Source organism: Haliotis rufescens, unplaced genomic scaffold (genome assembly GCF_023055435.1).
Source record: "Haliotis rufescens isolate VD_foot unplaced genomic scaffold, xgHalRufe1.0.p SCAF_3, whole genome shotgun sequence".
NCBI lineage: Eukaryota > Metazoa > Mollusca > Gastropoda > Lepetellida > Haliotidae > Haliotis > Haliotis rufescens.
Window position 1 is genome coordinate 60,363,462 of NW_025964001.1, and position 16,105 is coordinate 60,379,566.

General features: G+C 39.0%; 2 protein-coding genes across 18 annotated transcripts in view; both read right to left on the reverse strand.

The window, feature by feature from the left end:
* Window positions 1-9,354, reverse strand: part of LOC124132412 (papilin-like) — a 48,505-nt gene extending 39,151 nt beyond the window's left edge. Inside the window, exons 1-7 of the mRNA XM_048403468.1 lie at window positions 9,343-9,354; window positions 8,936-9,113; window positions 8,684-8,824; window positions 8,287-8,427; window positions 6,170-6,301; window positions 3,718-3,852; window positions 3,097-3,219 (exon numbers count right to left, since the gene is read on the reverse strand). Of these exons, the coding sequence (XP_048259425.1) occupies window positions 3,097-3,219; window positions 3,718-3,852; window positions 6,170-6,301; window positions 8,287-8,427; window positions 8,684-8,824; window positions 8,936-9,113; window positions 9,343-9,354 (862 nt within the window). The remainder of the gene's footprint in view (window positions 1-3,096; window positions 3,220-3,717; window positions 3,853-6,169; window positions 6,302-8,286; window positions 8,428-8,683; window positions 8,825-8,935; window positions 9,114-9,342) is intronic.
* A 104-nt stretch (window positions 9,355-9,458) lies between these two features.
* LOC124132318 (papilin-like) overlaps window positions 9,459-16,105 on the reverse strand; it is a 169,031-nt gene continuing 162,384 nt past the window's right edge. For 2 of the 17 annotated variants that reach the window (XM_048403193.1, XM_048403192.1), the window contains exons 18-32: window positions 15,789-15,920; window positions 15,461-15,619; window positions 15,148-15,288; window positions 14,780-14,920; window positions 14,425-14,565; window positions 13,732-13,872; window positions 13,065-13,205; window positions 12,815-12,955; window positions 12,563-12,703; window positions 11,896-12,036; window positions 11,646-11,786; window positions 10,980-11,120; window positions 10,292-10,432; window positions 9,895-10,035; window positions 9,461-9,638 (exon numbers count right to left, since the gene is read on the reverse strand). In XM_048403193.1, the coding sequence (XP_048259150.1) occupies window positions 9,493-9,638; window positions 9,895-10,035; window positions 10,292-10,432; window positions 10,980-11,120; window positions 11,646-11,786; window positions 11,896-12,036; window positions 12,563-12,703; window positions 12,815-12,955; window positions 13,065-13,205; window positions 13,732-13,872; window positions 14,425-14,565; window positions 14,780-14,920; window positions 15,148-15,288; window positions 15,461-15,619; window positions 15,789-15,920 (2,129 nt within the window). In that variant the 3' untranslated portion in view covers window positions 9,461-9,492. Of the gene's footprint in view, window positions 9,639-9,894; window positions 10,036-10,291; window positions 10,433-10,979; window positions 11,121-11,645; window positions 11,787-11,895; window positions 12,037-12,562; window positions 12,704-12,814; window positions 12,956-13,064; window positions 13,206-13,731; window positions 13,873-14,424; window positions 14,566-14,779; window positions 14,921-15,147; window positions 15,289-15,460; window positions 15,620-15,788; window positions 15,921-16,105 lie in introns of all 17 variants that reach the window. The other 15 variants (XM_048403194.1, XM_048403205.1, XM_048403199.1 and 12 more) reach the window with 15 other exon arrangements.

The window sequence follows — 16,105 nt, forward strand, 5'->3', positions numbered from 1 at the left end:
ATACACCCTCAACCACAGTGTAAGTTTAGGGGCTAATAGCCATCTAAAGAGATTAGACTTATCACAAGAACTACCTCTGATCTTCATCATTATGTAATCCCCTAGACAAACACCAGCCAAAGAGGCCCTCAGGGAAGATTAGAGGAAAGTATGTGAAAGGCTAGACCTCTCACACCACCACCTATGTCAGCGTATATTTCACTGAGACAAAGCAAGCAGGAATACTTGATGGACTTGTAGTGCACTTTTAGGATTCTGTCATCTTTCATAACATGAATTCAATTACCATATTCGACGTAATAAGCACCCCACTCTTATAAGCGCCCATGGCGATAATTCCTAATCCCAATTAGCATCCCTTCTGATTGCTCAATGTACACAAGACTTATTTATTCGTGTATAATGCCGTATTTTCTTGAGTATAGTGCACACTTTTTTTAAAAAAAACACAGCTGTGTAAAAGCGGGTGCGCATTATACACGAAATAATGAGTTTTGATGTTTTTTCCCCCATGGAAAGACATTACCGTGAGCACATAACACAGGAAATACCATGTCAACAAATCCATACTGAAGTACGCAAATTAATCATGTAATTACACTGTCTGGCTATAAAAAGTGTTCTTTGTATATCTGGACTTATGTTTGTAACTTATTTCATTAATTTTATTCAAAATTCCTTTTAATATTGTTTTAATTAATTTTGGCCAAATGTGTTATACGTACCCTTAAATATAGTCAATTAAATTCTGGAAAATTATATCTGTCGTATATAAACATTTCAGGTTGTCAGCATAAACCACAAAATTTGTGATTTTTCAACTGTTTTTTTCACTAAAATAATATTCTAATAAGAGCTCCCTATTTCTAATTTTTAGTGCACCCTGGTCACTTATTACATCGAATATGGTTTTAACAAACATGAGATCAAAGAGCCATGCTCTGAACTGTACACACTTTCAGGTTTGGATCCCAGTTTGCTGCATCGTTATGACGGTTGGCATGTGAGACCTCCACCATGCCATGCTTGTGGGAGTCACCAACACACTAATGCTGGTTGTATAGTGCATGTGTAAGAGTGAATATCATCCTACCCTATTTTGTTATCCGGAGGACGAAATTCTCTAGTATCAGGATGATTCTCCTAGGGCTGGGACGGGTAACTCGGGTACTCGGGTCGGGTGGGTACTGAGTAGGACCCGGGTACCCACAGGACTACCCGGACCCATGGTTAGTCACGTGATATATTGTGTAATGACAAAAAGTATCTAAAACTCTATGTTTAAACTACAAGTCACTAATGTTCGCAGTTCTTCCTGACAACTTCGCCCATTCCTTCTGACTTTTATATGTTTGAATAAAAAAAAAACTTCAGTCAACTTCAGTGTAAACACCAGATCGTTTCATACAAGTCTCTTAACACATTTTACCAGAGCTACGGTCAACTTTTCCCAATCGGACATTTTGTACCTACCTCTTGAGACCTACGTCGGGTACCCGGGTAGGGTCGGGTAATAGGGGTGTGGGTACCCGGGTAGTAAATTTGGACTCGTCCCAGCCCTAGATTCTCCCACACAATTTGAACCCATACCAGTGTGTTAAATCCTATCAACATATATTCCCCCCCCCCTCATTTCTCATCCCACACTCATGATGAAAATGCAAGTATCAACATAAATAGCACTAGAATATTTTAACCTAGTGCCAGTTTTATTTATCCTAGTCATGAAGTCATGTGATCAGCTGACAGCATGAATGTCATGACAGCATGCAATGCATGTGCAAAGGAAGTCTGTCATGGGATAATATATACTGATTCAAGTTAGTGTAAATTATCCCAGGATAGATTTTCCTATTTGCACTTCGGTATGTTTCACCCGGATGAATTACCCAACCTATCCCAGATTTCTTACACTAAGGTAGGATACTATACTCTTGAGTAAAACTTCCGACGGGATAATATTAAGGTAGGATGTAATCCTTGCTTACACTAGCCCACCGAGATAGCAGGCTGCACTTACACATGGGCATGGTGTGAGACTGCCTTCGTGGATAGAGCATATACCTGAAGAGTTGAGATCAGGGGTTTGATCATCATACCAATAGACGTTTTAAGATGGTACCCTGCCTTAGGGTTGGGATGGGTAACTCGGGTACCCGGGTCAGGTGGTTCCTGAGTAGGACCTGGGTACCCACAGGACTACCCGGACCTGTGGTTAGTCACGTGATATACTGTTTAATGACAAAAATTATCTAGAACTCTATGGTTACACTACAAGTCACTCATGTTCGCATTTCTTTCTGACAATGCACCCATTCCTTCTGACTTTTCATATGGTTGAATAAAGATATAACTTAAGTCAACTTCAGTGTATGCATGAACGGATCGTTTAATACATGTATCTAAATACGTTTTGCATGTGCTGTGGTAAAAAAATTCCGAATCGGACATTTGTATCTCTTGAGACCTACAGTTGGTACCCAGGTAGGGTCTGGTAATAGGGGGGTAGGTACCTGGGAAGTAAATTTAAACTCATCCCAGCCCTACCCTGCCTAGCATTTGGAATTAAGGGGCTAAAACAAAGACTGGTTGGCTTGGAGTCAGTATACTGTGTGCAATGTATCTCAGTGGACTAGCACTATAAAACTGGTATTAGTACGGGCTAGCACAAGCAGTCATGCACACATACGCTATGTACATCGCTATATAATGAGTGAGTGAGTGAGTATGGTTTTACGCCGCTTTTAGCAATATTCAAGCAATATCACGGCAGGGGTCACCAGAAATGGGCTTCACACATTGTACCCATGTCGGGAATCGAACCTGGGTCTTCGGCGTGACGAGCGAACGTTTTTACCACTAGGCTACCCGACCGCCCCTCGCTATATAAGTGCAATAATCATGAACACAGCATTTCATACCATTTCGCCTCACATAGCTGTGAACATTTATGGATGAGTTTAAGCACATATGCTCTGATATAACTGAAGCAATGTTAAGAGCGTCATGAAACCTAACTCACTTGCGTGATCCTATTCTACATACATCAATTAATCGTAATTTGATATGAAATAAATGACAAGTATTTGTATTCACCATCATCACAATTTTCTTCGTCTGAGTTATCCCCACAGTCGTCGTATCCATCACACCGCCTGACATCGGCCACACATTTCTTGATGCTGCGGCACATGGAACTGCCTTCCTGGCAAGTGTTGACTGAAACAACACACCCCACACATCCATAAGTCAAGACACACAAACAGATGACAGTTCTAGCAACAGTTACTTCAGAATGGCAGAACTGTCAATATTGTCATTTATCAGTCAGTAACAAGCTAGATATACTACTCAAAAGAAGTTAAAGAACACCCATATTGTAATATGAAAGAATAGGGTGTTCTTTACTTTCTTTTGAGAAGTATTTTTTTGGCTTAGGTTTCTTATATTTTTACTTTTACCAGGTGTTCCTGTTTTTTAAGGTGAATAATTTACTTGCCCTTGCATGTGTTTGTGATGGGTGCCACCAGTGGGGCAGTATACGCTCACCGTTTTGTGAACACTTGGTATCATCATTATCTAACAGTAATTCATAAACACATATTTATGATATAGCCGGAATTGTACAATGGAATCTACTTTTAGCAGAGATTCTTTTAAATGGAAATGGTTTTGTGGCTTTTATTTAAAAGTACTGAAATGAAAGCAAGTAATTACTTGAATCAACACAGTTTTCTTCATCTGAGTTGTCCCCACAGTCGTCGTATCCATCACAGCGCTGTGAATCTGCCACGCATTTCTTCACTCCGCGACACATGGACGACCCAGTGCCACATGGATTGGCGTGAGATTCTAGAGGAAGGAAAACAGTGATGAATACACACTCTCCACGTCTAACAAGTTTATAATCTCACACATACTTACAGATTCACAGAAGACTATCACTACCAGACTGTGAAGTAGATAGAAGACTATTGCTACCAGACTGTGAAGTAAACAGAAGACTATCACTACCAGACTTTGAAGTAGACAGAAGACTATCGCTACCAGACTGTGAGGTAGACAGAAGACTATCACTATCAGACTGTGAGGTAGACAGAAGACTATCACTACCAGACTGTGAGGTAGACAGAAGACTATCACTACCAGACTGTGAGGTAGACAAAAGACTATCACAAGCAGACTATGAAGTAGACAGAAGACTATCACTACCAGACTGTGAGGTAGACAGAAGACTATCACAAGCAGACTGTGAAGTAGACAGAAGACTATCACAAGCAGACTGTGAGGTAGACAGAAGACTATCACAAGCAGACTGTGGGGTAGACAGAAGACTATCACTACCAGACTGTGAAGTAGACAGAAGACTATCACAAGCAGACTGTGAAGTAGACAGAAGACTATCGCTACCAGACTGTGAGGTAGACAGAAGACTATCACTACCAGACTGTGAAGTAGACAGAAGACTATCACTACCAGACTGTGAGGTAGACAGAAGACTATCACTACCAGACTGTGAGGTAGACAGAAGACTATCACTACCAGACTGTGAAGTAGACAGAAGACTATCACTACCAGACTGTGAGGTAGACAGAAGACTATCACTACCAGACTGTGAAGTAGACAGAAGACTATTGCTATCAGACTGTGAGGTAGACAGAAGACTATCACTACCAGACTGTGAAGTAGACAGAAGACTATCACTACCAGACTGTGAGGTAGACAGAAGACTATCACTACCAGACTGTGAAGTAGACAGAAGACTATCGCTACCAGACTGTGAAGTAGACAGAAGACTATCACTACCAGACTGTGAGGTAGACAGAAGACTATCACTACCAGACTGCGAAGAAGACAGAAGACTATCGCTACCAGACTGTGAAGTAGACAGAAGACTATCACTACCAGACTGTGAAGTAGACAGAAGACTATTGCTACCAGACTGTGAGGTAGACAGAAGACTATCACTACCAGACTGTGAAGTAGACAGAAGACTATCGCTACCAGACTGTGAAGTAGACAGAAGACTATCACAAGCAGACTGTGAAGTAGACAGAAGACTATCACAAGCAGACTGTGAGGTAGACAGAAGACTATCACTACCAGACTGTGAGGTAGACAGAAGACTATCACTACCAGACTGTGAAGTAGACAGAAGACTATCGCTACCAGACTGTGAAGTAGACAGAAGACTATCACTACCAGACTGTGAAGTAGACAGAAGACTATTGCTACCAGACTGTGAGGTAGACAGAAGACTATCACTACCAGACTGTGAGGTAGACAGAAGACTATCGCTACCAGACTGTGAGGTAGACAGAAGACTATCACTACCAGACTGTGAGGTAGACAAAAGACTATCACAAGCAGACTGTGAAGTAGACAGAAGACTATCACAAGCAGACTGTGAAGTAGACAGAAGACTATCGCTACCAGACTGTGAGGTAGACAGAAGACTATCACTACCAGACTGTGAAGTAGACAGAAGACTATCACTACCAGACTGTGAGGTAGACAGAAGACTATCACTACCAGACTGTGAGGTAGACAGAAGACTATCACTACCAGACTGTGAAGTAGACAGAAGACTATCACTACCAGACTGTGAGGTAGACAGAAGACTATCACTACCAGACTGTGAAGTAGACAGAAGACTATCGCTACCAGACTGTGAAGTAGACAGAAGACTATCACAATCAGACTGTGAAGTAGACAGAAGACTATCACAAGCAGACTATGAAACTGGACATTTCTGACCTCATGTTGTTTGTTCTCAGACTGATACATGTCAAGCAACAGATAGACTGTTTACAGTGAACTGTTGAGCTCATAGTAACCCTGGCACAATGGAAAAAACAATTTGCTCCATATACAATGTACAAAAAAAAGAGAAGAGCCCAATTAAGGGATTGGCAGATGCAGGCATTTGGACTGATTTGTGCAATTAGCAAATTGTTATTGCAGTCAAAGAAGGGCATGACACGCACCTTGGTTGAAGCTCTTGCTTGCAAGTCAATAATAAAAAAATCATCAGCAGGGATTTGCTAAAATAAAACAATTAAATATTTTCCAGAGATGAGGACCTAGTTGTTTGTTGTTTGTAACGGACAAACTGTATTAGACCACAATGATTAGGGTAAGTCAGGGCAATTGTTGTGTTTATCCACACCTTTCTCACAGTTCTCTTCATCTGAGTTATCACCACAGTCGTCATATCCATCACAGCGTCTCGAGTCAGACACACATTTCCTGACACTGCGACACATGGATCTGCCACGACCACATGGACTGTTGTTGGTTTCTGAGGAAATTATTTGATTAAAGATTAATAGCAGATTCATGCACAATTTAAATTCATGAATTTTAATTACAATTGTGAGACAGAAATATAGCAAGAAGCATGGTTTTATACAGGTTGATTTCCTGACTCTGAAGAAATTTGCTCTCATGCCCAACCATCCCAGAAGCTGCTAACCCCCTTTTGTACATGGGATGCATGGGTCTGTTTAGAGAGTATTCGGGACTCAGCAGTGTGCTATGCTTGATGCAAAAAAAGATTCAACCTTTGAAAAAAAATGGTGTACACAAATATTTCTTTTATATATTATATTTTTTTACAGTTTTTTTCAGTTCTTTTAACTTCCAATTGAACCCTTTTCTCATTGCTTTTGAGATTTGTGTAAAGTAAATACAAAGTATTCGGGATTCAGAGGTGCGCAATGAGACAGTGAAAAGTTAGATGGTATTGAGGATTCAGGGGCTAAGGGTGGGTGGGGGTTGTTTCCCTCATTCCAAAGCCTGCAGTAAGATTCCAATTCAAAAAGTGCAATGTCCAGTCAGCTTTATAAAAGTTTTGGATGTATTTTATATATTGTATTCGACGTAACAAGCGCCCAGGGCGCTCTCAAAATTTGAAATAGGGGTCTCTTATTAGAATATTATTTTGGTGGAAAAAACAGTTGAAAGATAAATTTTGTGGTTTATGCTGATGGTCTGAACAGTTTATATACGACAGATATATTTTTCAAGAATTTAATTGCCCATAATTAAGGGTGCATATAACACACGCGTGCGTATTATACACGAATAAATAAGTCTTGTGTACATTGATCAATGGAAAAACTCAATCCACAAATGTCCCAATCTCAATAATCTGATGACTTCAGTTCCAGTTTCATAAACTATGAAACCTCAACACCAGAGAATAACATGTTTTAATAGGACTATACCTTAAAATTACTTATAAATGCTATTGTGAAATATAAATTCCTTCAATCCAGGGTTCCGTTCCACAAAGCAATCATAGGGCTAAGACGATCATAACTCCCATACTTTAACACAGGCTTATGATAGATGTAGCGCTACGATCATTTCATTGAATTGGGCCCAGGATTGCTGCTAAACATGTGACTTCTACAATATGACCAAAGCCTTAAAGGTTTTCCATATCTTATAATACTACTCAACACTTGAATGGGATATTGGGCTATTTCATTATGCTACATAACTAGACGTCAGCAGCTGGTCTACTTGAACTGTGTACTATATGGGATACTATTGGTATGACAACATGTTCCAGTTGCTAGGCAATATGGGATACTATTGGTATGACACCATGTTCAAGTTACTTGGCAAAATGGGATACTATTGGTATGACACCATGTTCCAGTTACTTGGCAATATGGGATACTATTGGTATGACACCATGTTCCAGTTACTAGGCAATATGGGATACTATTGGTATGACACCATGTTCTAGTTACTTGGCAATATGGGATACTATTGGTATGACACCATGTTCTAGTTACTTGGCAATATGGGATACTATTGGTATGACACCATGTTCCAGTTACTAGGCAATATGGGATGCTATTGGTATGACACCATGTTCCAGTTACTAGGCAATATGGGATGCTGATGGTATGGCACCATGTTCCAGTTGCTAGGCAATATGGGATACTATTGGTATGGCACCATGTTCCAGTTGCTAGGCAATATGGGATACTATTGGTATGGCACCATCTCCAAGCAACCAAGCACACACATCCAGGTCCCACACTCAGAATATCACTATCAAATGTTGAATATAGTATGATGTAATGATGACCATATTTTTTTTTTCAGCCTTTAATACTTAAACACATAATTTTTCTGTTTTCTGTTCTCCTGTGCTATCATCAGTTAGATATGTTAAATTGGGACAAATCTGGATCAGTTTGTATTACAACTTTCCATATACTGGGTAATAAAAAGTCAATACAGAAAATTCAACTTTTTGTTACTGACCTTCAGTATCTGTTCCACATTTCTCTTCATCTGAGTTGTCACCACAGTCGTCTCTTCCGTCACATCGCTGGGAGTCGGCCACACATTTCCTGACACTACGACACATGGATCGGCCACGGCCACATGGGTTTTTGTTGGTATCTGTCAAAAAGTTATCAACTGATACATTTAAGGGGTAACTATCAGTATCAGACTGTTTCTATCCTTTCATTCAAAGGCAAGAAGCTGAGTGGAATAAGTTACGTTTCGATACAAGAAAGAAGGAGTGAAAAACAAAACATTCCAACAATTGTAGAATCTTTTCTACGTACATTGTAGATGACAAACTCACTTTCCACGCCTACATATTTACATTTTTCTATTGAATTCTACCAACTACAGATGCTTCTATATTAACCTTCTATTTCTGTCTGACAATTCTCTTCATCTGAGTTGTCACCACAGTCGTCTCTTCCGTCACATCGCTGGGAGTCGGCCACACATTTCCTGACACTACGACACATGGATCGGCCACGGCCACATGGGTTTTTGTTGGTGTCTGTCAAAAAGTTATCAACTGATACATTATAGATGACAAACTCACTTTCCACGCCTACATATTTACATTTTTCTACTGAATTCTACCAACTACAGATGATTCTATATTAACCTTCTATTTCTGTCTGACAATTCTCTTCATCTGAGTTGTCACCACAGTCGTCTCTTCCGTCACAACGCTGTGAGTCGGCCACACATTTCCTGACACTACGACACATGGATCGGCCACGACCACATGGGTTTTTGTTGGCCTCCGGTAAAAATTGTGGAATGATACATTTATTGGTTAACTTTCAACATAAAGCTGTTCAAACTGTTTTGTCCAATGAGTAGTTGAGGATTGGAGAAAGTTAATCGTCATCATAAGATTGAGCGAGTATGCTTTCAAAAATATTCCAACAATATCTCGATGGGGGACACCAGTAATGGGCCTCACACATTGTACTGGTACCAAAGTAGGGAATCAAACCAGGGTCTTTGGCGTGATGAGCAAAAGCTTTAACCACTGGGCTACCCTGCCATCCCTGTCATCATAATAGAGAAGCAGTGGTAAAAGACAATAATCCAGCTATCATTGAAAAAGTCAACTTGACCAATTCCATGAATTATCGCCACTCCAACACATTTTCATTTTTCTATTGAATTCTACCAACTACAGATGCTTCTATATTAACCTTCTATTTCTGTCTGACAATTCTCTTCATCTGAGTTGTCACCACAGTCGTCTCTTCCGTCACATCGCTGGGAGTCGGCCACACATTTCCTGACACTGCGACACATGGATCGGCCACGGCCACATTGGTTTTTGTTGGTGTCTGTCAAAAAGTTATCAACTGATACATTTAAGGGGTAACTATCAGTATCAGACTGTTTCTATCCTTTCATTCAAAGGCAAGAAGCTGAGTGGAACAAGTTACGTTTTGATACAGGAAAGAAGGAGTGAAAAACAAAACATTCCAACAATTGTAGAATCTTTTCTACGTACATTGTAGATGACAAACTCACTTTCCACGCCTACATATTTACATTTTTCTATTGAATTCTACCAACTACAGATGCTTCTATATTAACCTTCTATTTCTGTCTGACAATTCTCTTCATCTGAGTTGTCACCACAGTCGTCTCTTCCGTCACAACGCTGTGAGTCGGCCACACATTTCCTGACACTACGACACATGGATCGGCCACGGCCACATGGGTTTTTGTTGGTGTCTGTCAAAAAGTTATCAACTGATACATTTAAGGGGTAACTATCGGTATCAGACTGTTTCTATCCTTTCATTCAAAGGCAAGAAGCTGAGTGGAATAAGTTACGTTTCGATACAAGAAAGAAGGAGTGAAAAACAAAACATTCCAACAATTGTAGAATCTTTTCTACGTACATTGTAGATGACAAACTCACTTTCCACACCTACATATTTACATTTTTCTACTGAATTCTACCAACTACAGATGATTCTATATTAACCTTCTATTTCTGTCTGACAATTCTCTTCATCTGAGTTGTCACCACAGTCGTCTCTTCCGTCACAACGCTGTGAGTCGGCCACACATTTCCTGACACTACGACACATGGATCGGCCACGGCCACATTGGTTTTTGTTGGTGTCTGTAAAAGTTGTGGAATAACACTTTAAAGAAATACATCATTCAGGTTATAGCAGTCTGATACTCTAATCAACTACAATTAAATTACTTTAATAAATTACTTTTGACAAAAGTCAGGTCCATCTATTTCCATGGCTGAGCCAACTCATAAATCAAATCTTTTATCTTATTATTTTACCATATATTATAGTTGAGGTTATATTGGAGATATTAAAATCCTTCTGCTCTTAAACATTTGCTTGTTTGTTTGTTTGTTTGTTTGTTAGTTAGTTAGTTTGTTTGTTGCTTAAAGCCACACTCAACAATTTCCGAGGTACAGTGATCTGAAAGTAATAGTCTGGACCAGACAATTCAGTGATTGACATTATGAGCATCGATCTACACAATTGGGATACGATGACATATATGAAACCAAGTCAGTGAGCCTGACCAACCAATACCATAGTCGTCTCTCAAAAACAAGCATGGGTTGCTGAAGACCAATTCTAACCAAGATCTTCACAGGTCCTACATATTTGCACATTTCTTTTGATTGCTTCCATATTAACCTTCTATTTCTGTCTGACAATTCTCTTCATCTGAGTTGTCACCACAATCGTCTCTTCCGTCACATCGCTGTGAGTCAGCCACACATTTCCTGACACTACGACACATGGATCGGCCACCACCGCATGGGTTTTTGTTGGCATCTGTTAAAAGTTGTGGAAGATACATTAAAGAAACATCACTTTCCAGATTACTTGTAGCATTCTGATCCTTTAATTCAAAGGCGAATTAATGATTATAATGAATTCATTTTGACCTAAAACCAGACCAATTTATTCCAATGGTTGAGCTTCCATTAACGTTTGCAATAAGTACTTTTTTTATATCAAAATTACTCTCTTAATTTATTCATTAGCTGTTTAGGCGTTTCTTAGAAGTTTATGGTTGACAAAGTTGACACAAGTTTTGGATAATATTTTAGCATGTTCACAAAGTCATTATCCATAAATTGTGTCTACTCGGTTCTATTTAGATTTTGCCTTTTTCTATAACCATCTTGTTTCAAATTTGGTAAACATCTGATTTCCTTTTTGGAAATCAACCTGAAATCAACCTGGACAAAATCACAAATCTTATAATTTTAATATAAATATGATTTAATCCTTCCACTCCTACAAATTTACATTTTTCTACTGAATTCTACCAACTACAGATGATTCTATATTAACCTTCTATTTCTGTCTGACAATTCTCTTCATCTGAGTTGTCACCACAGTCGTCTCTTCCGTCACATCGCTGGGAGTCGGCCACACATTTCCTGACACTACGACACATGGATCGGCCACGGCCACATGGGTTTTTGTTGGTGTCTGTCAAAAAGTTATCAAGATACATTATAGATGACAAACTCACTTTCCACGCCTACATATTTACATTTTTCTATTGAATTCTACCAACTACATATGCTTCTATATTAACCTTCTATTTCTGTCTGACAATTCTCTTCATCTGAGTTGTCACCACAGTCGTCTCTTCCGTCACATCGCTGTGAGTCGGCCACACATTTCCTGACACTACGACACATGGATCGGCCACCACCGCATGGGTTTTTGTTTGCATCTGTTAAAAGTTGTGGAAGATACATTAAAGAAACATCACTTTCCAGATTACTTGTAGCATTCTGATCCTTTAATTCAAAGGCGAATTAATGATTTTCATGAATTTATTTTGACCTAAAACCAGACCAATTTATTCCAATGGTTGAGCTTCCATTAACGTTTGCAATAAGTACTTTTTTTATATCAAAATTACTCTCTTATATTTATTCATTAGCTGTATAGGCGTTTCTTAGAAGTTTATGGTTGACAAAGTTGACACAAGTTTGGGATAATATTTTAGCATGTTCACAAAGTCATTATCCATAAATTGTGTCTACTCGGTTCTATTTAGATTATGCCTTTTTCTATAACCATCTTCTTTCAAATTTGGTAAACATCTGATTTCCTTTTTGGAAATCAACCTGAAATCAACCTGGACAAAATCACAAATCTTATAATTTTAATATAAATATGATTTAATCCTTCCACTCCTACAAATTTACATTTTTCTACTGAATTCTACCAACTACAGATGATTCTATATTAACCTTCTATTTCTGTCTGACAATTCTCTTCATCTGAGTTGTCACCACAGTCGTCTCTTCCGTCACAACGCTGTGAGTCGGCCACACATTTCCTGACACTACGACACATGGATCGGCCACGGCCACATGGGTTTTTGTTGGCGTCTGTCAAAAAGTTATCCACTGATACATTATAGATGACAAACTCACTGTCCACGCCTACATATTTACATTTTTCTATTGAATTCTACCAACTACATATGCTTCTATATTAACCTTCTATTTCTGTCTGACAGTTCTCTTCATCTGAGTTGTCACCACAGTCGTCTCTTCCGTCACAACGCTGTGAGTCAGCCACACATTTCCTGACACTACGACACATGGATCGGCCGCGGCCACATGGGTTTTTGTTGGTGTCTGTCAAAAAGTTATCAAGATACATTATAGATGACAAACTCACTGTCCACGCCTACATATTTACATTTTTCTATTGAATTCTACCAACTACATATGCTTCTATATTAACCTTCTATTTCTGTCTGACAATTCTCTTCATCTGAGTTGTCACCACAGTCGTCTCTTCCGTCACAACGCTGTGAGTCGGCCACACATTTCCTGACACTACGACACATGGATCGGCCACCACCGCATGGGTTTTTGTTGGCATCTGTTAATAGTTGTGGAAGATACATTAAAGAAACATCACTTTCTAGATTACTTGTAGCATTCTGATCCTTTTATTCAAAGGCGAATTAATGATTATAATGAATTCATTTTGACCTACAACCAGACCAATTTATTCGAATGGTTGAGCTTCCATTAACGTTTGCAATAAGTACTTTTTTTATATCAAAATTACTCTCTTATATTTATTCATTAGCTGTTTAGGCGTTTCTTAGAAGTTTATGGTTGACAAAGTTGACACAAGTTTTGGATAATATTTTAGCATGTTCACAAAGTCATTATCCATAAATTGTGTCTACTCGGTTCTATTTAGATTATGCCTTTTTCTATAACCATCTTCTTTCAAATTTGGTAAACATCTGATTTCCTTTTTGGAAATCAACCTGAAATCAACCTGGACAAAATCACAAATCTTATAATTTTAATATAAATATGATTTAATCCTTCCACTCCTACATATTTACATTTTTCTACTGAATTCTACCAACTACAGATGCTTCTATATTAACCTTCTATTTCTGTCTGACAATTCTCTTCATCTGAGTTGTCACCACAGTCGTCTCTTCCGTCACAACGCTGTGAGTCGGCCACACATTTCCTGACACTACGACACATGGATCGGCCACGGCCACAAGGATTTTTGTTGGTGTCTGTTAAAAGTTGTGCAATGACACTTTAAAGAAAAACATCATTCAGGTTATAGTATTCTGATACTCTAATAAACTACAATTAAATTACTTTAATAAATTACTTTTGACAAAAGTCAGGTCCATCTATTTCCACGGCTGAGCCAACTCATAAATCAAATCTTTTATCTTATTATTTTAACATATATTATAGTAGAGGTTATATTGGAGATATTTAAATCCTTCCGCTCTTAAACATTTGCTTGTTTGTTTGTTTGTTTGTTTGTTTGTTTGTTAGTTAGTTTGTTTGTTGCTTAAAGCCACACTCAACAATTTCCCAAGTGCAGTGATCTGAAGGTAATAGTCTGGACCAGACAATTCAGTGATAGACATTATGAACATCGATCTACACAACTGGGATACGATGACATATATGAAACCAAGTCAGTGAGCCTGACCAACCAATACCATAGTTGCCTCTCACAAACAAGCATGGGTTGATGAAGACCAATTCTAACCACGATCTTCACAGGTCCTACATATTTGCACATTTCTTTTGATTGCTTCCATATTAACCTTCTATTTCTGTCTGACAATTCTCTTCATCTGAGTTGTCACCACAGTCGTCTCTTCCGTCACAACGCTGTGAGTCAGCCACACATTTCCTGACACTACGACACATGGATCGGCCACGGCCACATGGATTTTTGTTGGTGTCTGTTAAAAGTTGTGCAATGGTACATTTCAAAGGTAACTTTCAAAGAATAGTTAGTTTTGGGAATAAGTTAATTGTCATCATTAGAGAGAAGCAGTGTTAAAGAAGAAAAAATCCAGCCATCATTGAAAAGGCAACTTTCCTACTCCATACATTAAAGCCACTCCTACATATTTACTATTGTATTCTACCAACTACATATGCTTCTATATTAACCTTCTATTTCTGTCTGACAATTCTCTTCATCTGAGTTGTCACCACAGTCGTCTCTTCCGTCACAACGCTGTGAGTCGGCCACACATTTCCTGACACTACGACACATGGATCGGCCACGACCACATGGGCTGCTGTTGGGGTCTGAGAATATTATTGGGTGTCATCATTTGTGTACAATCTATTTTGGTGTTGGTCTATGTTTGCATCAAATAGGCAGATCGATAAACCATTTACAAGAAATTATGGCCTTTAAAGCAATTAAGATCCATTGGACTTAACGTCAGCACTATACTTGTTTGCTTAGTTTATAGTTAAGAGGCTGAGCTTGTTTGAAAATGACATCAGGTTGATGGATAAAACAAAACAACCTTCAGTTTTCGTTTGACAATTCTCTTCATCTGAGTTATCCCCGCAATTGTCATATCCGTCACACCGCTGTGAGTCGGCCACACATTTCCTGACACTACGACACATGGATCTTCCACGACCACATGGATTTCTGACGGTTTCTGGTGAATAAGTAATTGTAATTTTGTGATGAACATAAATTTCTCTAAATTCTCAAGATTGAAATAATTATATGTAAAACTGCCACTTTCAGTGTTCCTCATTGATATTAGATTTTCAATTAATATTATTCAAATTTTCAGTCTTACAGAATTTATAAGAATCTGGATTAACCTTCTTGATAAGTCTGACAGTTCTCTTCATCAGAATTATCGCCACAGTCATCGTATCCATCACAGCGACGTAAATCTGCCACACATTTCCTGACCCGGCGACAGGAGGATGATCCCGTCCCACACTGACTGACAGACCCACCTGGCAACCAGGTACGTACTATTGCTGTACATGCATTGTCATTCAGGCCACTGCTACTCGTTAAATTAATCAATTCTTTAACAAAAGCATTTAGATCAATTAGATTCATTATTAAAAGGTGGTATTGGACGAAATACTACTTCTACTACTAAAACAAGAAACATTCACCAAAACTGACGACCAGTACCATTGGCTACACAGTCTTCCTCATCGGAGTTATCCCCACAGTCGTCATGACCGTTACACCTCTGTGAGTCGGACACACACTTCCTGATGCGCCGACACATGGAGGCACCAGGGCTACACTCATCCCTCCCACCTGCAGGGGTAGCAGGTACATGCACAGTTACCACATGGACAACACAACGGTTACAAGGTTCATTGAGACATGGAAAACTGACATTCGAGGCCTTTTCAATGCTTTCAACTGTCATTCAATCTCTTTAAAATCAGATATTAGTTTTCGCTACCGCTAAACAAAGATGTGAGGACATCCCATTACGG